This window comes from Humulus lupulus, chromosome 3 (genome assembly GCF_963169125.1).
Source record: "Humulus lupulus chromosome 3, drHumLupu1.1, whole genome shotgun sequence".
Lineage (NCBI taxonomy): Eukaryota > Viridiplantae > Streptophyta > Magnoliopsida > Rosales > Cannabaceae > Humulus > Humulus lupulus.
The window spans coordinates 192420863-192446275 of record NC_084795.1 but is presented as its reverse complement, the minus strand read 5'-3'; the positions used below and the strand labels follow the sequence as shown (position 1 = coordinate 192446275).

The window sequence follows — 25413 nt, the reverse complement described above, 5'->3', positions numbered from 1 at the left end:
ATTTAAACCCAATAGAAAAGTGTTCTAATTACTATTCCTATGTCCAATGAAAGGATCCCTAAAATGTTATCATCACAACATTGGCAGAAGGACGAGCACACTACATGTCAAGACTGGAGGACATAAAATAATTATGGACCACACGACATTCGTTTTTTATTCCTTGAAAAAATTGAGATTTGTGTGTTGTTAGAGCTACCATTACTATTTTTATCATGACGAAAAGATATATTATTAATTATTAATTATTAATTGATAGAGTATAGTAGTTGAACTTTCTAGAAAACGATAGAGGATATTTTAAATATTTTATAATATCTAAATAGATGTCTTTGCCACATGTACGTTATGCAGCTTAACAAGCATTAATTACTGAATATATATAGACGCAGAATAGTGCTCTCCTAGAAAGGAAAGGAGAAGCCATCGCATGTCTTACCAACCCATCTAAAGTTGAAGTTAATGTGTTTTCTTCCATGCCAAAAGTATGGCCTCCAAACTCTTTCCTACGGCAACCTTAGGAGCCGTTCTCCTCTCAGCTGTGCTTGCTGCCAACTTCTTCGAGTTCTCATACCCTTCTTCTTCTCATGATTTTGATCATGCTGATTTCGGAAGTTTTGAGTTCATCCCAATCGATGGCGCTCTTGGCCCTGAGAGCTATGCCTTTGACAGCCTTGGTGAAGGCCCATACACCGGCGTATCCGACGGCCGGATCATCAAGTGGCAAGAAAATAAACGGCGGTGGTTTGATTTTGCAGTAACGTCTTCAAACAGGTACGTACTTCATCATCTTAATCATTGTTTTTCTGAGTAGAGCCAGATAAATATTAAATAATACTTTGAAATGTAAGTAACTGCAGGGATATTATCATATATATATATATATATTTACTACAATAAAAAAAACAATTGGTGGCTAATTTTTTAACTTTATTATTTATGATAAAGAAAGGTACACGTACAGAGTTTTTTTTTTTTCATTTTATTGATGGTTTTTAATTATACCGATACAAAATAATGATATCATTACACAAGAGTGACAGTAGTTTTTAAAAAATTATTTTTATGAACCCAAGAAGGTAGGGCATCATTATGTAAATATATAGATTGGTCCAGCTATATAATGCTTGGAGTAATGGGAAGGAGTTAAAATTAAAAATAATTGCCCATCTTTATTGCTACCAACAAAATCTCAAAATTATTTTGGTGGTGGTAATTTATTTTAGTTGATGCTAAATATTCAGTGCCATTGTTCATCAAATTCAGGGCTAAAGTTAAGAAAAACAAAATCACAAAAAAGTCGAGAATAACGGAAGGGATATATTTGAAATGATAAAGAAACCTAAAGGAATTGGAATTTCTTTTCCAATTGTTTGTTTGGTGACTAGGAAAGAAGAAATTGTTTAAGGTAAAGGGCAAATGGATGAATAAGGATAATTATTGACAAATGTAGGAAAAAAAAGATATAACGGGTAAATAGAACTTGAGTCTCCAAGCTTTAGGTCCTTAATTTTTATTCTGTAGCTGTAATTTTTATTTTTTAGCTCACGTATATTCATAATTTATAAGGGTAAAAATGATTTTAACAAATTTTTTTTTTCTATTCAAACACTTCTTTATTAATTAAATATTATAAAATGTATAACTTTTGGTAATTGACCTAGATATTCGCTTGAAGCATTAAGAAAAAATATTTTGCATTAAACCTCTAAAATATATAATATATCAATTAATTTATCATTTTTAATAAAAAAAATTACAACCTTTCAATTTTAGAAATATAAAATTTATTAAAGGTATTTTATCTCTAACATCATTTTTTTTCTAAATTCTTGGTAAATTGTTTTAAAAAAAATTCCACACATATTGCATAGAAATGTGTGGAATTTTTTTTAACAATTTATGAAGAGTATAAATAAAAATAAGTGTGATAAGAAAAAATTAAGTTATAAATAGAAGGAGCTTTAATAAATTTCACATTTGTAAAATTTAAAGGATATAAATATTTTTATTAAAGAAAAGTAAACTAATTAATATATATAAGTAATATATTAAAAATGTTAGAAGTATAATAAAAAATATTTATTTTATTATTTTTTAATATTTCAATAGAATATTTAAGTAAATTATGAAAAATGGTAATAAAAAAAGGTATAAAGAAAAAAATATAGGTTTTATTTTTTTTAAATCTTATAATTATTTTAATTTTATAAATTAAAATTTATTTAATAATATATAATTTTATGACCTATATTATCCATAAAGCAAATGTTAGGATCTAATTATTATAAAATAAAGACTGAGAGCTTAAGGGATACAATTGGTAAATTATGTTACTCTAAATGTTATTTACTCAAAATATAATTGAAAGGTAATGAAGATATGATTCATTAATTCCTCTTTTGTATGTTTATTTATTTATTTATTTTCAAAGGGTTTATCTTTTATCTTTATAATAATCTTAATTGATTTTTGTGTGGTTGAAAAGATTTTGTATCTTTTTGTCACCTCTGTTCCTATCTTAATCAGCTCATTAAATGTGATTTGTCCTTTTACTCTTGCATAAAAGCTATTTTCACGGTTCTTGAAAAATAATATATAATGATATCTTGTTGAGCAACCTGATCGTATCATGTTGTTGAGGAACTGGCTTTTTATTTGGTTCCAATTTAAAGATAATTAATACAAGACAAGTAATTTCATGGTCTAATGGGAGGGAACCAGTTGGTTTTTCAGGGTGGGTTTTGTTAGATAGCAAATATATTCATACAACTTTTTCATTCTAATTCAACTATCAAACAAATAATTAGTATCCCTACCAAAAATAAAATAAATGTTTAGTAGAGTGAATTAATTATATAGGTGCTGTTTGGTAACACTTAAAAAAATAATTTTTTTATTTAATTAATTAAAAATTTGATTATTAAACATAAAATGTCTTTGGTAACTCTATTTTTATTTATTATTTTTTAAAATTTTAATTAAAACTTATTAAATTTTGAAAATATAATTTTTTTACTTATAATTTTTTCTTAAACCGTTTTCGATTTTTTTTTTTTCTCTTCTTCTTCAAATCAACACCTATTGTTAAACAAAAAATAAAAATAAAAATTATCAAACGCATTTATTATTTTTTATTTTTAAAAATAAAAAACAAAAATAATTACCAAACATATTTTTATTGTTTAAAAATAAAAAAACAAAAATAAAATTTTATTTCCATTTTTGTGTTTAAAAATTCAAAAATAAAAATATTTCCAAACACAACCATAATTATTAATTGATTAGTATTTTTCTTTTTCTAAAAGAATATTTTTCTAAGCAGTAATATTTTTTTCATCATACAGTATTATGTTTCTTTGTTTTTTTAATACAAAAGAAAAAGAACTGGAATGACAAATCATATTCTCCATCTCCAGCTCTCAGAAGTACCTACTAAACTGTCCTTTCCCTCATAAATATTAGGCGAACTTTTATAGCTACCAAAGTTTTTGGTACATAAGCCAATAGCCACGAGTTTTGCAGAAAATTTACCCATGGTACATGCATCGTGCAAGCGTATCCATTTATTTCTAATGTATTATTTATTATTAAAATGGTGTGTATCATTACAATTCATTTACTCGATACTAAATGATTTTTGTGACATTAAATTTTAAGTGAAATTGTGGTGGGAGGAGTGACAAATTCCTCACCTTAGTAAAATAGTTTGTCTTTTAACAAGTCAAATTACTATGGTGCCGTTTGGTTCAAAGATAAAAATAGAATGAGAATGGAAATAATAATAGTAATAGTCATAAGAATGGAATAGAATTTTGATTTTTTTTGTTTGGTAGAGACTTTGGAATTAATTCGTGAATAATAATTATTGTGTTTGGTATAATATAAAATGTAACGAAATGAAATGAAATTTATATTATTTTGACAAAAATGTCTTTACTCTAAGATTCTTTTTAAATCAAATTATCAATTCTATGTTAGTTTTTAATTATATACCAAATTATCTTTTTTTATTATAAATTATAATTTTTTTATTAAATTACGCTAATATACAAATTAAATAAATAAATAATATATATTACTATATACATTGTGTAGAACAAAGTACAATAATACATAAAAATTGTACTTAATTTAATAGATTTTTTTATTTTATTTTATTTTTTAAAAAAACTTATAAAATATAATTTTATACTAACGAAATGTATTTCAATTTTCATAATTTTTAATTGATATATATTTTGTATAATTTAAACTTCTAGTCGGAATTTTTACTTTTGTTAAATATGTTACATACACATATAGAATTTAAGCATATAATCCATATATATATTTGTATAAGTTGATCTAACTATATGTTATAACCATATTTATAAAAATAAATAATGATAATAATATACATAAAATATGAAAATAAATTTGAAAGAAAAAATATTTAATAAAATATCAAAGTTATTATTTAACTAATATAGTAAGTGAATTTCAAATAAAAAAAATAGCATTTATTATTTGACAAAAATTATCAATAAAGATTGATGTAGAATCATAAATAAGCTAATTATTTTTTTTAAAGAAAAAAAAAACGATAGTGCAGAAAGAAAAACGAAAGAGAAATGAAAATGATAAATATGTGTATAGTTGAATTGAATGGCTATTCCACTAGTTTTTAAATGGAATAACAATTCTAAGACAGGATTGAATAACATTTCCTATGGAATAACCTTTCGAATTTGTATTTATGAACCAACCAAACGAAAGCCAAAAAGATTCTTTCCTTTCCATTCTATTCTTACCCATTCCTATTAACCAATTATCATAGAGTAATCTCATTCACCAAAATTTTACATCATTTAAATATTATATATATATATATATGTTATAGGATGGTTCTTCGGTGCAACCCCACATCGGTGCATCCCCTCTAGTTGTTGGCTCAGGAAGTATTTTCACCATAATTTTTTTTATAGTCGTGTATATTGTAATTATTTAGAGCATCCTGCAAATTTTCGAGAAATTCCAAATAATTTACAATGTAGAAAACAAAGTTCAAATAATTTATTCCACGTGTGGCTGTTTTTTTTTTTATGCATATGAAAGGTAACTTCTTGAACCTTATTTTCGACCCTCTAAATTATTCGAAATTTTCTAAAAATTGAAGGGTGCTCTAAATAACTACAATTTACAAGGTTATAAAAAAATTGCTGAAAATACTTCCCGAACCAAAAATATAAAAGGGGTGCACTAGTATGCCCCTTTTTGGGGGTGCACCGAGAAACCTCCTAGATAAATGATATACATCAACAAAATATACATAAAACATTGTGTAGAGAATGGATAGTATAAATAAGCACTGTAGCATTCTTTAAAACTAATAGGATGTAAGGTGTTTTGACTACTTTTTTATTCTTCTATAGTCTATTGAAAAACATCATTATAACACATCTAGTAAGAGTGCTTCAAATAAACTTTTTTTAGCCTTATAATATAACTATACCCCCTGATTTTTCACGGGCTATTAGTGAGCTGAGATATGGCATAATTATATCAGCCACGTGGACGCTACGTGGCCGGAGCTGCTGTTGTAAGGTCCTACCTCTTTAGCTCGAGGTAACCAAAGGCTGACCAAGATTATTTAAGGGCCGAGACAGGGATATGAAGACCGCAAGCCAAGAAGGCATCCAGCTCGAGGTACGAGCTGGAGTGGGAATCCATGACTCCTTATAAAGTCAACCACGCAATGTAAACGTGCATATATCAGACATCACGTGTCTGATATATCCCTGAATTCTCGGACACGCAGCATGAACGTGCATATTCAGGCACCCACGATTGGGTTGGGCCGTGCGACCCATTATCCCCCTTACATATTGATTAGACCACACTTCATTTGTCAGGTTTTAGGAATTAATCATGAATGTCACAGAAGTGACATGATGGGTAAGAAGGTCACAGGATAACCCTCTTATCAACTCCCAGGTGCCCTCTCCTATAAATATGGAGACCCTGGGAGTTGCAAGGGATTGGAGTCTATTATGTAACGAAATACCCCGTAAGAGAATACCAGAAGCATAGCAATAATATTGGCTGGTGGAGTAGAATGATTTTAACCTTTGAACCACCTAAAAACGTAGTTGTGTCATCAGTCCATTTTAAGATCATTCATCTGTTTCGGTTCATTATTAAGCACTAATCTCTTTCTCTTATTTTCTTAATTATCTGTTGGCGAAGAACCGCGTCAACAGTTTGGTGCTTTCATTGAGAGCTTGTTAGATTGGTGCTATCGCAAACATCCAACTATGGTGACCACTCGATCAAGACACGGTAACGAGGCGGAACAACATGATGGGCAGGAGGCTCATCATGCCGCCATCTCCGGTGAGCAAAACCTTGAAGTTCAGCAGCGGCCGGGCAAGCAGCCAATAGGCCAGGATGACACTGGAAGTTCGGCACCCCAGCCATCTAATCCAAACCCAGACTTTTACACGGCGGTAGAGATGGAGAACGCTCAGCTGAGGAGTCAACTGGCGAAAGCTAATCAGCAGATTAAGGAGGTGTTGGCCCGACTACCCCCTCTTACAATCGACGCTAACGTCGGAAAGAGGCAAGGCGAGACTCGTAAGTCCTGCCGGGGTAATCGGTCTAGGCCTAGCCACTCGATCAGACCTCTGACGTCCAACTCTACTCCCTCATCGCACCGCCGAGAGGCAAACTTTGAAGAAATACCCAGGGCTGAACAACAGTATAGCCGCTCAGTCCGAACTTCAACTCCCAGCTCACAGCCAGCCTCGAGTGCACCCAGGAGGGCTCGAAGGAATTCTAGAAGGAGATACGGGGAGGGCTCACAGCACTAGCCCGTCCTGGCCAGCCGTCCTGCGCCTCGTCCAGATCGCTAGGAGCAAGGCCCGCAAGTTGGCAGGGCCGAAAGCCCCCCACCTAACCTGATCCGCCGTGACGGAACCAGTTTTGCATCCCCGGTCAGACATCCTCCTTCACCAATAAGATATCTGTCTCCTCCTCGGCCTATCCGAGATATTCCAACTTATGGAAGCAGCAGGAGAAACCCGCCATCCGCAGGACCTTCCCATCGTAGCAGGGTGCCCAGAGGAAGCCCGGATCCTCACCCCTAGAGGCGGGCTCCAAGCTTCTCTAACAGGAGTTACTGGACCGGAAGTCGCCGGAGTGACCTTTCTGGCGGAGACCTGCTCCAGCGCCTAAGCTCGGCGCAAAGTCCTCAAGCCACCCCGAGGGGCGACCTACGGGATCGCCTTAACTCTCATAGGGGAGACCCAGTAGGAGGTGGCAGCCATGCTCACTTAGGGGGAGACCTGTCCGAGGTACATAACGGCGGGAATGTCCCAAATAACCTATCTCAAGGTAGGAGGGGTAATAACCCACCAAACGTATACAATGGATCCGGAGCTGTTGAACAGCCCCGGAATAACCAAGGAAATCAAGACAAAACCCTTAAGCGCCTGGCTCAGATGGAGGAGCTAATGAGGAAGCTCCTATCGGAGAAAGAGAAAGACAAATATGATTCAGGGGATGAGTTTGAGCTCTTCGCCCCCAGCATAGCAGCAACGGCATACCCGCCCGGTTTCCGTATGCCGCACCTGTCCAAATTCAACGGAGATGGAGATCCGTCAGATCATTTGGGTATGTTCAATACACTGATGATGGCCCACAACATTGGCCCCGAGCTGAGGTGTCTGATATTTCCCTCCACACTGACTGGGACGGCCAAACAGTGGTTCAAACAGAACAAGAAGCAGTCAATCAGCTCCTGGAAAACTTTCTCTGCTGACTTCAAAAGAGCATTCCGAGCCTCCTAGGCTGCTCGCGTCAAGGCCGACTCCCTGGCTAACGTGAGGCAACAACCCGACGAGCCTTTGAAGGCTTACCTGAGCAGGTTCGCGAACGTCGCTGCTCGGGCCAGAGACGCAGATGACAGCTCCAAGCTCATGACTTTGAGGACTAGAATCCTCATCGGAGGGGGACTCTGGAACGAAATACAAAGGAAGAAAGTCAGCTCAGTAAACGAATTCCTAAATAGGGCCCAAGGGTGGATCAACTTGGAGGAGGCCCAAGCCTCAGCTGCAGGAACCAGCCAGGTCCTTGAGCAGCCTGCTGGAGTGGGAACGGAGGTCGTGACAGCGACCCAGAACGTTACACAGAATAACCAGTTCGGTGGAGGCAAGAGAAAAGGGAACGGCGAGGGCAACCAGCACGGTCCAAAGAAGAATAAGTCCGTAGAAAAATTTAAGCCGGTCTACGCGACTTATACGGAGCTCATCCACTTTAGGGAGAAGAACATCTACCTAGCAAACTCTGCTCGCCTCCCTTGGAAGAAGCCAGAGCCGTTAAAGCACCAGAAGGGGAAGAGAGACACCTCCAAATTTTGCCGTTTCCACAACGACGTTGGCCACAATACCGATGATTGTAGACACCTGAAAGATGAGATCGAGACTCTCATCAGAACCGGCCCCTTGGCTCAGTATGTGCGGAACAGAGTTCCAACAAGCCGACCTGCTCTAGAAGTCCCGGTCAGTCAGCTCGGGTCTCGGGTAGATCAAGACGTCCCTCCTCTAGTGATAGGAGGAGAGATATCCACAATCTCGGGAGGTCCGCATTTGGCTGGCACGAGCAGGGGTGCCCAAAAGAGGTACGTCAACGAACTCAAGGCTCATAATGGAGTAGAGTTCGTCCCCGAGCAGCATCTACCAAAACAGCAGCGATTGGAAAGACAACCAATCATTTTTACTGAAGAAGATGCTAGCCACGTTCAGTTCCCTCATAACGACCATTTGGTCGTAGCAGTGCAGCTCGCTAATCGAAGGGTTAGGAGAGTGCTGATCGATAATGGGAGCTCGGTAAACCTTCTATTCCGGTCCACGCTGGAGAAGATGGGTTTGACTGTCGCCGAGCTGAAGGCGACCTCCATGATGCTGTATGGTTTCTCGGGAGAAGGATCAGCGGCTATAGGGACGATCGAGCTGGTGATCACCTTAGGAGAGGGACCTCATATAGTCTCAAAACTCCTCGAGTTTGTGGTCATCGATTGCCTCGCTGCATACAATGCTATTTTGGGCCGACCTACACTTATAGCTTTTGAAGCCGTCACCTCCGTTCGCCACCTCGCGCTGAAATTCCCTTCTTCCACGGGGATATGCACGGTCCGTGGCGATCAGCTTGCTGCCAGGGAATGCTATAGCATTTCCATGAAGGGAAAATCGAAACCCGGGCAGTTGACGATGGCCATCCAAGGTGGAGAAGAGGAATCTCAGGAACCTTTGCCTAATCCTGAGATTGAAAAACCTCAGAGCACCGAGGGGGAAAGTATTATCCTAAGTGAGGATATTGACTCTCGAATAGGCGAGGACAAGTCCAAGCTCTAAGCTATTGAAGAGCTCGAGGAAGTAAATATCGATCCACAAAATCCTTCACGGATGGTTTAAGCTCGAGAAAAACCTCTGTGGCAAGAGGAAGGCGGAGCTGATCAAATTTCTGCAAGATAACCTAGATGTGTTTGCATGGTCACACGAGGACATGGTGGGAATCAGTCCAAATGTCATCATGCACACCCTTCATTTGGATAAGAGCGTTCTTGCAAAGTCCCAGAAACAAAGGCGCCTGGGAACAACTCGGGCTGAGGCCTTAGAAGAAGAAGTAGCCCGGCTCAAGAAATGCGGCTTTATCTGCGAAGCCAAGTTCCAGTTTGGGTCGCCAACCCCGTGCTGGTCCCGAAGCCCAACGGGAAATGGCGGACCTGCATCGACTTCTCCAACATGAAAAAAGCCTGCCCCAAAGATTGTTTTCCCTTGCCAAGGATCGACCAATTGGTGGATGCCACGGCAGGGCATGAGCTCATGTCCTTTATGGACGCGTACTCAAGTTATAATCAGATCGCCATGAACCCGGCGGACCAGGAGCATACCAGCTTCATGACCCCAACTAACGTCTATTGTTACAAGGTCATGCCGTTCGGACTGAAGAACGCCGGTGCTACATACCAGAGATTAGTGAATAGAATGTTTGCCAACCAGATCGGGAAGAACATGGAAGTGTACGTTGATGACATGCTGGTCAAGTCAAAGACTGCCGATAACCATGTTTCCGACCTGGAAGAATGCTTCAAGATACTAAGAGAATACAGCATGAGGCTTAACCCTCAGAAGTGCACTTTCGGGGTCGCGTCTGGAAAATTCATGGGTTTCATTGTCAACACTAGAGGAATCGAGGCAAACCCCGATAAGATCAGGTCGTTGCTCGAGCTTCCTTTACCCAGGTCTCGTAAGGACGTTCAAGGCCTGACAGGAAGGGTGGCAGCCCTTAATCGGTTTATTTCAAAATCCACCGACAAGTGCCTGCCGTTCTACAACCTACTCCGAGGAAATAAGAAATTCGAATGGACAGAGGAGTGCGAAAGTGCTTTCCTCGACCTGAAGGCACATCTAGCCGAGCCGCCCGTATTGTCCAAACCAAAGCCAGGAGAGCCTCTTTTCCTCTACCTAGCTGTCACAGAGGATTCAACTAGTGCCGTATTGGTCCGTGAAGAAGACCGGGTTCAGAAACCGGTTTACTACATCAGCAAGAGACTTCTCGGGGCCGAATCTCGATACCTGTTGATGGAAAAGTTGGCGTTCTGTCTTATCACGGCCTCCCGAAAGCTCAGGCCGTATTTCCTGTCCCACTCAGTACAAGTCATGACCGATCAACCTTTAAGGCAGGTTTTGCAAAAACCTGAAGCATCGGGACGCCTGTTGAAATAGGCTATCGAACTCAGTCAGTTCGAGATTTTGTACACCCCATGAACTGCTATAAAGAGTCAGGCCTTGGCCGATTTTGTGGCAGAGTGCACAAGATTCAGGGAGGATCCTGTGGAAGGGTCACCCCAGGTCACCTCGACCCAAGCGTCATGGAAGATCTTCGTGGATGGCTCATCCAATGAGAACGACTTCGGGGCTGGAATCATTTTGATATCCCCAGAAGGGCATAGATTCCACTCGGCTTTGAGATTCGGATTCAAGGCCTCCAACAACGAGGCTGAATACGAAGCTTTGCTGGCCGGGCTAAGGGTAGCCCAAGCGCTGAAGGCGAGCTCCGTTCAATGCTTCAGCGACTCCCAGCTCGTGGTAAACTAGGTGCTAGGTGAATATCAAGTACGGGGAGCCAAGATGGCTTCTTACCTGGCCAAGGTAAAAGTCGAACTGTCCGCGTTTGAACAAGGCTCAATCGAGCGGATACCTCGGGAGCAGAACGCTAACGCAGACGCTCTTGCCAAGCTCGCTACCTCCGGGGAGACGGAGGCTCTGGGGTTAGTACCGGTAGAGTTCCTGGAGAAACCATGTATAGAAGAGGTCGGGGCGGAGGTCGAGATGATCAACGCCAGACCGACCTGGATGACTCCCATCCTCGAGTATCTCACCGATGGAAAGTTACCCAAGGGACGTAATGACGCACGGCGGGTACTGTACCAGGCTCCAAGGTATACGATGGTAGATGGGGGTGCTGTACTGACGTGGGCATTCCCTACCTCTCCTACGATGTGTTCTGCCAGGCGAAGCAAAGGCCATCCTGCAGGAAGTGCACGAAGGTTTTTGCGGGGATCACACTGAGGGGCAAAGTCTGGCCCTAAAAGTCTTAAGGCAAGGGTATTACTGGCCCACTCTATCAAAGGACTCGATCTCATACGTCAAGAAATGTGACAAGTGCCAGAGATTCGCCACAGTTGCCCGAGCTCCCCCAGTCGAGCTGAAGATGATCTCGTCCCCATGGCTATTTGCGGTCTGGGGAATCGACTTGGTTGGTACACTCCCTACTGGAAAGGGCGGGGTCCGCTACGCTGTGGTGGCCATCGACTACTTCACGAAGTGGGCAGAGGCAGAACCTTTGGCAACAATCACTTCCAAGAAAGTCTTCGACTTCATGGTCAAGAGCATTATCTGCCGATTCGGGCTGCCCAAGAAAATCGTATCCGACAATGGGACTCAGTTCGACAGCAACCTCTTCACCGAATTTTGCGAAAGATACGGAATTGTGAAAAGCTTCTCATCCGTGGCCTATCCCCAGGCAAATGGCCAGGTCGAGGCTGTCAATAAGACGCTAAAGGCGAGCCTTAAGAAGAGACTAGACGAAGCCAAGGGGGTCTGGCCAGAACAGCTCCCCAGGTTCTGTGGGCATACCAGACCTCGCATCGGACTCCTACGGGTCATACTCCTTTCTCCCTGACTTTTGGGAGTGAGGCAGTCCTCCCTGTTAAGATTAAGGTATCTTCGCATAGAGTCCAGGCATATGACCAGGACCGCAACCACGAACTACTTTGCGCCTCCCTCGACCTAATTGATGAAAGAAGAGAAGATTCGCAGCTTCAGCTCGCACATTACCAGCAAAAAATCACTCGTTATTTCAACTCAAAGGTCAAAAAACACGCTTTTAGCATTGGCGACATGGTCCTCAGGAGTCTTCTTAGCCGGTAAAGATCCCAAAGATGTAGTATTGGGACCGAACTGTGAAGAGCCATATCAAATCACCGAGGTCATTAAGGAAGGAACTTACAAATTAGCTCGGCTCAATGGAGAAGCAATCCCACGAACCTGGAACGCTATTCATTTGAAGAAATATTATCAGTAGCACCCTTGTAAGGCTTAAAGGCCACTTTTTTTTTAAGCAATGAGAATTAAATCTTTGTTTATTATTGTGTATATTTGTGGGTGTAATCTCAAGTAACCACGAAAGACCCTTTCCTAGTTACTTGGGGGGCATATGGTGCCTGGATATAACCAGGTCGCCTTAAAAAGGCTTAGAAGTTGATTCAAATTGATTGATCGTTGTTTTTCTTAAAAAACACGAGATATTGATAAAGGATTAACGCGAACTAAGTCCTATCCTGGATATAACCAGGTCGGCTCAAAACTTAGAAGTTGATTCAAATTGATTAATCGGTGTTTTTCTTAAAAAGCACAAGATATTAGTCAAGAATTAACACGAACTAAGTTTTCAAACTAACGTCCTGGAGATAACCAGGTCATAAAACTTAGAAGTTGATTCAAATTTATTAATCGTATTTTTCTTAAAAAGCACAAGGTATTAGTCAAGAATTAACACGAACTAAGTTTTCAAACTAACGTCCTGGACATAACCAGGTCATAAAACTTAGAAATTAATTTAAATTGATTGATCGTTGTTTTTCTTAAAAAGCACGAAATATTGATAAAAATTAACGCGAACTAAGTTTTCAAACTTACGTCCTGGACATAACCAGGTCATAAAACTTAGAAGTTAATTCAAATTGATGGATCGTTGTTTTTCTTAAAAAGCACAAGATATCAATAAGAGGTTAACGCGAACTAAGTTTTTAATGCAATGTCCGGAGTGCAACCGGGACTCATCTTAGAAGTTGGGTCAAGATTGGTTAACATGTTTCTTCTAAGAAAAGTATAAAAGCATCAATCATAGCACCAACAAAAAGAAAAGTGTATAGAAGCAAAAATGGATAAAGCAAATTGTCTCACGGTGGAAAAGCCTCATACAAAAGTTACAAATAATAATAATAATAATGTGTTCAAAAAAGAAAAAGTAAGGCCCTAGGCTCCACCAGGCTGCTCCGCTGAGGTCGCCGTCTCGCCCTCCTGCTCGGCCGCTATAGAGGTCTCCCCGGTCTCAGAGGGTGCCTCTTGCTAAAGGCGAGCTTTAAACTCCTCCAGGAAGGGCTCCCAGACTTCTGCTCCTAGGAAGGAAAAGTCGCCGTCCGGGTTGAAGACCCAACAGTGATATAGCATGTCTTCCATGGCGGAGCTGGAAGTCTCCTTCTCCTTTTCCAAGGCGGCCTTAGCCTCCTCAGCCTCGGTTTTTGCAGAGTCCAACGCGACCCGGGCAACCTTGGCCTCCTCGAGTTCAGCCGTTACAGCGGCTAGGGCAGCCTTGTTAGCCTCGGCCTCTTGTAGCTTGGGACGGGACACGTCCAACTCGGCCTGCGCGGCCGCCAAGGCATCCTTAGCCTCCTGTTCTTGCTTTTGGGCAGTCTTCAGGGAGGCCAAGGTAGTCAGCTGGGCGGCCAAAATAGCCTGATGCTCGCCCCTCATGTCCTTGAGCCGAGTCTTGGACCTGGAAATGCTCCAGTGAAGAGCCAAGGCACCCTACAAAGCAAAGAGGCAACTGCCTTAGAAAAAAAAATATAGAAAGAACGCGCGATGCATGATAACCAAAAAAGTACAAAATGTAAAGCCAGCTTACCGTTAGAGCCATTCCCAGTGAAGACTCCATCACGCTCTCCGGGCTCCTTGTTTCGATCGCCTGCAGGTCCTTTTCGGTGGCGCCGTAGTAGTGGTCGACGGTGTAGGTTGCCGTCTCGTACACCGTCCCCTGAAAGATGTCAGGAATTTTCTCCAGGGCTTGGGGGTCCACCGGAATGCGCACCTCGGGGTCTGCGATTGCCAAAATCCTGGGCTCCGCCCCCATATCCCGAACAAAGGCCGGAGCTCGTGGAGGGGGCGAGGGCATCTTCTCCTGCGGCAAGAGGTGGAGGAACCTTGGCCTGGGAAGCTGGGGTCTGGTCTTTCCCCTTTGCAGGGGACTTGGTTGGGGTCCCAGCGGCTTTCTTCGCCACCCGGAGCTTCTTCATTTTGGGCCCAGAGGCTCCAGCAGAAGAGTTTCCTCCGGTGAACATAGCTCGCAGGTCTTTGTTCCCGGGCTGAGACATTTCCTCTGGCAAAATAAAGACAACATTAGTATACAAGTAAGCATTTATGCAAGAACAAAAATAAAGGGGAAAAAGCGGAACTCAAGTATATATATTGAAAAGGATCCTACCCCCTGAGCTAGAAGAGGAATCTATGGTCACGACCATCGGCCCCGGAGCTTCTGCGGGGGAATCTAAGACAATGACCTCGCGAGCTGGAACAGGTCCTGGGTCCGAATCTGGCTTGGGGCTAGACTCTTCTACATACTGTCTAAGACCCGGAGCTACAGTACCCTCCCGAAGGGAGGGCCACGACTGGAGATTAGTCCCATACTCCTCAAAGAGGGCCGACCTAAAGGCTAAGGTGTTGTCTACGACTACAGTACCCCTAGGGCGGCTACTCTCGTAATCCAGCACGAGCCGGTCGACGCACTGGAGTAGGGTTATGTCAAGGTCTGGGTCGTTTCGATGGCGTTGGACGGGCTGATTGGGATTAAACCTAGCTAACCGAGGTTCGGCGGTGGCCCTATCTAAGCCCCTGAACATGTAAGAATTACCTTACCCAGAGGGACCTGCGGCTGCTCCGGACCGGATCCTCTACTCGTCCGTTCTTTGGGCGACCTCCAGCGCCTGCTTCCTCCTTATGAGGTGCACCTCGTCCTCCTCGCCCTCATCCTCACCTCCCCCCCCGACCTCCTCCTCGGGGATGGGCCTCATCTCGCGAGCTGGGGGAAGCCCTCGGGGTCTCCTCAGGGCCAAAGTCTAGCCTGGAGAGATCAGTTTGCAAGCCAACATCGTCTCGTCTGTCACAAGCTGGCGATAGTCCTTTTCACTGGGGGCAGGCCCGCCAGTGTCTCGTACTGACTCCCGAGGATCACAGACTTATCTGTCCTCGCGAAAATGGCTGCAGAATTGTTCTAAGTCAGAAACTAATAAGGGGGAGATAATCAATACTTAACTTACGAGCTAAGAGAAAAAGGTACTTACGAGGACGGTTGAAGTAATGAAATTCGCAGTTACGAAACCCCTTGGACATAAAGAATTGGTCTTTGAAGTCATTGGGGTGGCTGGGAAGCTCGATGACCGCAGCCGTGTTTGGGAAGCGGGTCAGGTAGTAGAACCTGTCGCCTCGCCCCCGCTGTTCCGAGCTGGCCTTGAGGCAGAAAAAATATAAGATGTCCGCCGGAGTGGGGACCTTCCATTCCTGTTTGAGGAACAGATATCTCAACCCCGCCAACAAACAGTAAGAGTTGGGGGGAGCTGGAAAGGAGCCAACTTCACGTAGTTGAGGAAGTCGGCGAAGTAATTGTCCAGCGGGAGGAAGGCCCCAGCCTTGAAGTGCTCGTCACTCTAAGCCACGTATTCCTTGTCGAGTGGCGCGCAGCTCCGCTCACCTTCAAGGGGAGGTCGGGCGATCAGGGCGCCCCTCCCCAGCTCGATGTTGTGGGAGAGGAATATTTTATTCACTCTCCCCTGGTTGGTGATTTTCGAGACGATCCTTTCGACCTCGAAAAAAGCATCGGGCGCCACCTCGAGCTCCTGCTCCACGGCCGGCCCAAAGACAGGGATTGGGGAGTCTGTCATCACTTCCTTTCCTTTGGATTGTTGGGAGGACGAGCTGCCTGCATTCTTCTTAGGAGCGTTTTTCTTGGGTCCCATCTGGTCGCCCAGCAAACAAAAGAAGTAATTTTAGAAAAGGCGACCTAAACATAAGAAAGGATCTGAAGAGGTGTTTCCTTTGCACGGGCTGAGGTAAGCTCAGCCCGTGGAGAGTGAGACCACGCGGTTCTATAAACACGCGCCTGTGCTCCCAACAGATCCCCGATTACTCGGAATTCATGTGTCGGGGGTCAGGATAAAAGTTTGCCTTGGAAGGAAAGTTTCAGTAAGCAAGAAGTGCAAAACCGCCTGTGAAGCGTGTCCCCTAAGCTACCCGGTTTTTCACCCAAAATGCTGGATATTTTAAACAAGCATACAAAAAAAAAATCCTACCCAGAAAATTTCCCTAGAAAACGCACCCTATGAACCATGCTCCTAAATTGTTTTCTTCTGGAATCATACCCACAAAAAACCAGCAAAATATTGCATGCAGCTACAGTAACTATTTACCTAGGTTAGTCAGAAAACTTACGAAGTGTTTTGCTGTGAGGGGGATGAAGGGGTCGTCTGGGTTGGGGCCTCAACGGAGTAACTGGTACCAAAACCTCAAAGGAGCCCTTGCACCTGATCTTCTGGAATGCTGGGAACTGTCACCGGGAGAAAAAGATGGTTTTTTGAGGATGAGAAGAGAGAAGAAGATGGGAAATTTAGAAAATTTTCAAATAAACGGGTGGCCCATGCGTAAGGCAGCCACCCCTGTTATATACGTGAAAGGCCGTGTGAGGAGGGCTGTTGGATTGCCCTGATGTGGGATCCGAGGCTCTCCACTCGAAAGATGAAACGACAACTGAGTATAGGCTAGGCCAATTAATGCGGATCTCGGAAGACGTACCGTCACCAACTACGATGCTCCACGTATTCGACGCCTGCGTAATAGGTGGAATATGGAGAGTCCATGGAGAAGCCTAAAAACCTCCACTGTGGCCCCAGATGATGTCGTGTGCAACGAGCAGAGGCTTGGGGGGCAAATGTACGCCCTAATTTTCCACGGGCTATTAGCGAGCTGAGATATGGCATAATTATATCAGCCACGTGGACGCCACGTGGCCGGAACTGCTGTTGTAAGGTCCAACCTCTTTAGCTCGAGGTAACCAAAGGTTGACCAAGATTATTTAAGGGCCGAGACAGGGATATGAAGACCGAAAGCCAAGAAGGCATCCAGCTCGAGGTACGAGCTGAAGTGGGAAGCCGTGACTCCTTATAAAGTCAACCACGCAATGTAAACGTGCATATATCAGACATCACGTGTCTGATATATCCCTGAATTCTCGGACACGCAGCATGAACGTGCGTATTCAGGCACCCACGACTGGGTTGAGCCGTGCGGCCCATTATCCCCCTTACCTATTGATTAGATCACACTTCATTTGTCAGGTTTTAGAAATTAATCATGAATGTCACAGAAGTGACATGATGGGTAAGAAGGTCACGGGATAACCCCCTTACCAACTCCCAGGTGCCCTCTCCTATAAATATGGAGACCCTGGGAGTTGCAAGGAGTTGGATTCTATTGTGTAACGAAATATCCTGTAAGAGAATACCAAAAGCATAGCAATAATATTGGCTGGTGGAGTAGAAGGATTTTAACCTTTGAACCACTTAAAAACGTAGTTGTGTCATCAGTCCATTTTAAGATCATTCATCTGTTTCGGTTCATTATTAAGCACTAATCTCTTTTTCTTATTTTCTTAATTATCTGTTGGCGAAGAACCGCGTCAACAATAACCATATATGCTCTTAAAAGATTTTCACAAAACTAACATTATAACCCTGTGAGAAGTCATCAATGTCGTTAGAAGAAATAATATCTCTCTTTCTTCTCACTTCTCTTCTCCCAAATCTTTCTCTTCTCCTTTCTCATGGTTTTGCACCCGCACCCACTATCAATTTTCGTATTCTTTCTTTCGACTCACATCACTCACGAATTGCAACTAACATCTTCATCTATTTGAAGGAAAAAATAGTTTTGATAATGGGTAAATGTTATTGTTGTGTATAGATTATGAGTGTAATATAATGGTTCATAGTTACTTTTCGAACTATTTTGGGCTAAAATATTTGTCAAAAAATGAATTTTATGTTGGGAGGACAAAATTTTAAGTGATTTTTGTGAACTGCGATTTTTATATTCAGACATGGTTTTCACATAGTTCGGATATGGTTCAAACATTATTCGGACATCGTTTGGACAAAAATTACTTGAAAATTTGTCCTCTCAACATAAAATTTATTTTTTGACAAATTTTTAACTTCAGAATAGTTCGAAAAATAATTATAAACCATTATATAACAGACTCATAACTTATACACAATAATAACACTTACCCATCATCAAAAACTACTTTTTTTTCCTTCAACTTTGATAAAATTTGAAGAAAAATATAAAATATTTGAAATAGATAAAGATGTTAGTTGGACTTCCTTTGTGAGGTGAGGAGAAAAAAATAATACAAAAATTGATGGTGGGTGGGTGCAAAATCTTGAGAGAGGAGAGAGAAAGATGGGGGAGAAGAGAATAGAAAGAAAGATTATTTCTCTGAAGGGCATTGAAGACTTTTGACAACTGTATAAAGTTAGTTTTGTTAATAACTTTTAAGATACTATATGATTATATTATAAAGTTAAAGAAATGTTATTTGGTGGAGTTTCCCTATTATAAATATGTCATACTGTAAAATCTCTCAACATATTTATGGCCCTATCAATACGATGCGTTCTACTTAGAAGTGCTTATATTGAACACCTATTTTTCTCATTTAAAAGATTGAAAACTTTGTTTATAAGATTGAAAACTTTGTTTGGGCATGTGTAATGTTGAAACATAGAAAATAAAATAAAACGTAGACACATTCCAGAACATGATCAGCAACAACTCTTTTTCTAGGGTCATTCACGATCACAGGCTTTGACTGTCCCAATGCCCTTTATTTCATTTATGCTATTATGTAATTTTAGATAAATATCTGTTAGAATTCAATTCTTATATATCGACAAGCTACCACGTAAAAGACGTAAAAATAAAAAGATGAGAGAAACTATAGAATTGGATTACACCCTGGGAAATTAGATTCAGCCATGTCTTATTTACCAAATAAGGAAAAAGAAATGTACTGCGATGACATTTAAAAATTGGTAACGTAAGAAGGTGGTATGCTACTGATAGTTGAAGTAGGTAGGTCACTTTGGTGAATTATTGTGGGTCACTTAATTAAATTTCTCCGAAATTGTGAATGATTGTGGGTCACTTAAATAATTGGTTTGAGGTCACCACACATTTTTTTTATAATAAATCTGACCTCCTTTATTTATTTATTTATTTTCACTCTTATAACAAATTGGGTACATTATCGGTTAGGAAATGATTGTTGAAATGATTAGTTATTTAAATAAATTGTTAACCTACTTAAAAAAAAAGAAAAAAAAACTTACCATCTGTAAACTTTATTTGATGGAATCAGATCAAGATGTGAAGGGCCACATGATCACCATGAGACGGAGCACAGTTGTGGACGACCCTTGGGACTAAAATTCAGCAGAAAGAGCGGTGATCTCTACATTGCTGATGCATATATGGGACTGCTCGTAGTTGGGCCTGAAGGTGGGCTGGCCACTCGGGTGGCCACCCAAGCACAAGGAATTCCATTCGCATTTCTAAACGGCTTAGACATCGATGAGCACACTGGACTTGTCTATTTTACTGATAGTAGTTCTCGTTACCAGAGGAGGTATACTTAATATCTTACATAAATTAATAATTTCTTAATTGCCATTATATATATATATTTATATTTAAAAGATTTGTATATGAGATATGACCACAAACTAGGCTCGTCTGTCTCTTTTTTCATAGACTTCTCTCTCACCGTTAATTAACTTCCCCAAGGACTTGGAAAGCTATGTTTATATTGGGACTTATACAAGCATGAACCTTGAGTGCAAGTCTTATCAACTAATGTGGTTCATGAAACTAATTAGCTAGTAGATGTTTAGTTGATATATATTAGAGTAGTTGAACAACGCTTATTTCCTTATCAGCACATACAATGCAAGAATGAAATCTACATGAATTTGTCATTTAAATAAGATATATTTGCCATAAACCTGAATTAATGCGTGAATTTTAGGGACATAGTTCCCTTTGCAGCATCTACTTTCATTTTTGTGATATGAATATATTTGTACACTTGTTTCAGGAACTACCTTACTCTTATATTAAGCGGAGAGAAAACTGGAAGGCTAATGAAATATGACCCTCAAAGAAAACAAGTAGATGTTCTAGTTGAAAACCTCTCATTTCCGAATGGCGTGGTAGTAAGTGAAAATGGCGATTTTCTCTTGGTTGCAGAGACCACAACTTGCAGGATCATAAGGTACTGGCTTCAAACACCTAAGGCTGGAACTTATGAAATATTTGCTGAGGTACCAGGATTTCCAGACAACATTAAAAAAAGTCCTAGAGGAGGATTTTGGGTGGGAATCCATGCGAAGCAAAAATGGATATTCAAATGGATTCTTTCACATCCTTTTGTAGCAAAATTCTTTCTTGAGCTTCCTTTTGACATTACGGAGGCTTATACATATGTATCTAAGTGGAGAGGAAGAGGATTGATAATGAGGTTGAGTGAGCAAGGTGTTGTGTTGGATATGGTTGAAGATAGAAGTGGCGTGAATTGGAAGGCTATTTCTGAGGTTGAGGAGAAAGATGGGAGTCTTTGGATTGGATCCATACATAAAGCTTATGCTGGGAAGTTGAAATTAAATGACACAAATTACGTGAACTTGTAATATCTACATAACATAATGTAATAATATTTAGGCTTTGGTGACCAACACAACATCATTGAAATGATTTAATATTTCATTGATCATGATGTTCAGAATATTGGTTAACCCTTTAATTGTGTGTATAGAAAGATTTTTTTTCCACTCAATTTCCTTAGTTGTTTATCTCCTCTCACTACAACAATCAGGGGTATTAACGACGATTTTTTTTCGTTGCTAGATCCTCTAGCAATGATTGTGTCGTCGCTATATGTAGTCGTTGGAGCCTGGTCGCTAAATGTTTGTTATTAGTGACAACTCAGGAAATGTCGCCGCTAGAGCTTCTAGCGGCAACAAATGTTGACGCTGGAGCCCCTCAGATTTCGTCGCTAGAAGGCTTTATTTGACTGTATTTTCAATGCTTCTAGCGACGACTTTTCCTTGATTTTTTATTTAATTTGCATTTTTTTTGCTATAATTATTATATATTTTGTTGACCCTCGATTTGGTCAATTGACACGGAGTCAAATACTTGATGTGATGTAAAGTGTTGAAATAGATCTAATGGAAAAACAATAAACGACACACAAAGTTATAGTGGTTCGGCCCCAAGAACTGGTAATGACCTACGTCCACTTAAGCTCTTATTGATATCAGTTCTCAAATGAGTGATCAAAGAACTAGGGTTCTCTAAGTTTCACAGACCTGAGAGAGATGAATAATACAATCGTAAGATAATCACTCTAATTCTCTTGCAAAGCGTAAAACTTAAATCAGCCAAAAGTCCCTTCCTTGAGCTATTTCTCTCTATTTATAGGCTCAAGGAGGGTTACACGAATTAGTTACAGATATTCTTTCATAAATAATCGGATCATCATGGATCATGGGAGATAATCTCGGATATGATCACAATTGTACAAAATTATCTCTAAATATATGGAGTATACGACCAGGCTGGTCGTATATAAGCTTCAAATGTTTCGGCAGGGGAATCTCACTGGTCGATGGTCGAACAGAACTTCTGCCAGGTGTCAGCCACGTGCTAAAAAAGTCTGCCACATCACCTATGCCTGCTTTTTGGATAACATTTGCCCCCCAAGTTTATTTATTATGACCAGTAATAAATGAACTTTAAGGAAAACGACTCTTCGATTACCCCACCAAATCTGTCAGAGTAGTTCGTGCCTTCTTGGAAAAAGTGACCTACCCCTATCTAATCATGGCTTTTCGGTTCCCAAGCAATCCATTGACGGCTATCACTCTTCCCCATGCTTTGAAAAGAGGGAGCTGATGATTACCTCTTTTTTCATGCCACAGACAAAATATATATAGCCTCCCCAGAGCTTCCTTTTTCTTTTTACGCATGCTATTTCTCCATCAAGAAACCATAAGTCAGAACCTCTATTTTCTCTGAAGATCACCTTTCGACATTCCAAGAACCACCAGCCGTTCGCTCGCCTACGCTTGGAATTTCTCCAAACCTCCATAATCTTTGCTTCGGTAAGTTTCAGAACTTTTCTACTCTTTATTTTTGTTGTGCATGTCGCTGTGAGTTAGCTTTTAGGTTCTGATATTGCCTGTGTTCTTGGGTTGAGATGCATGAAAATAGGGGATTTATCGAGTGATGCTAGATAGGATGGTGTATCTTTGCCATTTAGGAGTTGTAAACAAGTTTGATAATCGAGATCATACATTTAGGACGTAAAACTGAAGTAGAAATTCGATTTTTATGCTAGTTGAAAAACTGAGTTTTTCCCGTCCTAACTGGAGTTGAAAAAGCTTTTTCAAAAAACTTTTTGCTTCCACTTTTTGATTTTTTTTTTAAACTGTTTATGTGGAAAATTTTGTTTTCGTTAGAATGCTGTTGTATAAAAGTTTGACTTTTATACATGAACAACGTTATTCTAACCAACTTTCTAGGCTCTTCATCCTCAATTCCCCATTTTTCTGTCCGCAGATTTTAATGCCAGATTTGTGGGGAGGTGAAAGACCGATCGAGGACAATCTTCTTGCGCAACTGCTTGAAGGCGAAGAACTGCCTGCTCAGCGTGTTCACGAGATTCCGTTCTCTAGACTTTCTTCTTCCCGACCACAACCTTCTCCAGCCAGAATGGCTCGTTCCAAATCCACTGGCCAAAAGAAACAAAAGCCTGACCACACTTCAAATTCTCCAGCTCAGCCTGATTCGCAGGCTGGGGTTCCCTCGACCAGTGGTCGAGAAAACATTGTCTCAGATCCTCGCATCCAGGTTAGGGCTCGCCCTCGGCATTCAATTCTTCCTGATGTCGAGTGGTATCTTTCTCCCCTTAGTCAAGTAACCCCTAGGATGCTTGCCAATTATCTCAGGAAGTATCCCCTCACTGGGGTAAATCTCAAGATCCCCACTGCGGATGAGAGGGCTAATTTTCCTGGAGGCGTTTACAGCGCCTGGTCGAGGTATCACATAAAGGCGGGAGCTACCCTTCCTCTACATCCATTTTATCAGGGGGTGGCGAACTACTTTGGTGTCGCCCCATTCCAAATTACTTCCAACGGATATAGAATGCTTGCTGCACTCTATATCCTTTACAAACTTAAAAAATGGCCGAAGCCTACTCCTCATGAGGTCAATTACCTTTTTGACCTTAAGTCCAACCCCCAACAGTCCAGGACAGGGTTTTTTCATTTTTGTCACCAAGAGACGAACCGAACATTTCTGAGTGACACCACCCACATCTCCAATGTGGGGAAATACAGTCAGGAGTATTTCCTCACGCCTGACATGGCTGCAAATAACCTGGCCTTCGCTCGAGGAGGTAAATGCCCTTTTCCCCTGGTCGCTGTTTTTACTTAGCAATTTCCTTATTCTTTTCTTAAACATATTGTGACTTTCAGGCCCATGGTTACCACCAGACCCGACACCTGACATGGTGTTGAGGTCCAACACGCTGGCCAGAATGACGGATGCTGAGAAGAGCGTCAAGTCTCTGGTCACCGAAGAAAACTTGAGGCTGTCTGGCCTCCTAACCCCTCATCAGGATATGAGGGAACCCACGGCAGTTAGTGCCACTGCCAAGGGGAATCCCGGCCAGCAACCCCCATCATGTCGTCCTCAACGGAGACCGACTGGGGTTACAATCAGGGAACCCACTGGCACTCCCTCAGCAGAAAGGCCTTTTGCCCCTCAAGGGAAGGGAAAACAAAAGGCAGTCGAGACTGTCGTAGACTTAGACGAGCCTTCAGACAAAAACGGTATTGTTATTTCACTCTTAGATAACTTTCCAATTCCCTGTCATTTATTTGACGGGGACGACAATTTTACATATACTCCAAATCTAGGGCCAGACTTCTTCGTGCCAAAGAGTGAGTGTATGACTAGTAGAGTCAATAGTGTAGTGACAAGTAGTAATAGCTCGGGTATTGGTCTTTGTAATTTTCTTTATCTCTTTTATGATGTGCCATAACTTGTCATCTACTTTTTGCTTACTGTCTGCATATTTATCTCTTTCTGCAGAAATGGCCTCCGCAAACGTTTTCAACTTATATAACACTTAGGAGGAGGAAGAGGTTCCTTTGGTCCGAAGGAGGAAATCGGCCAGGAAACACGATGGTGAGTCCAGCCAAGTACCTCTGGCCAACCGTCTGCCCAACCTTCCGCTCCTGCTGAGAAGGAAATCCCTCCTCCTACTGCCACAAATCCTTCACATGCGGCTCCAAACGAACAGGCCCAGCAAGTCGATCTCCCTAGGGCCAAACTATCGGGCCGCTCCCTGCGGTCAACTAAGGATCACCTCGCCCATATCCTTAAGCATGACCATTGCAAAGAGGCCATGGCTGAAGCTGAAAACATGGGGGTCGACCAGATCCTCAACATGGCCCTTAATGAAGTGGCCAGTGTAAGAACTGATTTTCCTCTTTTGTGATTATAGTCTTGATTTTTCCTTCTTTGAAGTTGGCCTAACTCTTATTTTTTGATTGCAGGCCATGCTGCCAATGACTGCTGCTCGTGCCCACGCGGGTGCAAGCATCGAGCAGTCCCGAGCGAAGCTTACTGAGGACCTTCAAGCCGCGGAGGCTAGGCACGCTGGGGAGCTGGAGATGGTGACCCAGCAGAAGGATTCTTTGGCCGCGCAGCTCGCAGAAAAGCAAGCCTCTCTAGAAAATGCCAGAAAGCAGAGAGATGACTACCAGGATGCTAGCCGAACCCACTGGCGTGAAGTCAAAAGACTTCAGGAGGATAATCTTGTTAAGGACAAGAACATTGCTGTCCTTAAGAGCCAGGTGGAGCAGCTCAAGCTTACAAATTCCAAGGACCTGGAAAGGTACAAGAACATGACACT

The 25413-nt window shown here is 41.5% G+C and overlaps 1 protein-coding gene across 1 annotated transcript; it reads left to right on the top strand.

Moving 5' to 3' along the window:
* The first annotated feature begins 389 nt into the window (after positions 1–389).
* On the top strand, positions 390–21264 carry LOC133823338 (protein STRICTOSIDINE SYNTHASE-LIKE 2-like). The gene is made up of 3 exons (XM_062256010.1): positions 390–774; positions 19792–20058; positions 20527–21264. Exons 1-3 carry the CDS (start codon positions 488–490, stop codon positions 21116–21118), a joined length of 1146 nt encoding a protein of 381 aa, XP_062111994.1. The 5' UTR covers positions 390–487; the 3' UTR covers positions 21119–21264.
* The last annotated feature ends 4149 nt before the right edge of the window (positions 21265–25413 follow it).

Excerpts from the sequence above, each read along its gene's own strand:
- LOC133823338 (XM_062256010.1), top strand. The coding sequence starts at position 488 with ATGGCCTCCAAACTCTTTCCTACGGCAACCTTAGGAGCCGTTCTCCTC. Across the intron at positions 775-19,791 it reads GCAGTAACGTCTTCAAACAG|ATCAAGATGTGAAGGGCCAC; the intron begins GTACGTACTTCA and ends TGATGGAATCAG. Across the intron at positions 20,059-20,526 it reads AGTTCTCGTTACCAGAGGAG|GAACTACCTTACTCTTATAT; the intron begins GTATACTTAATA and ends CACTTGTTTCAG.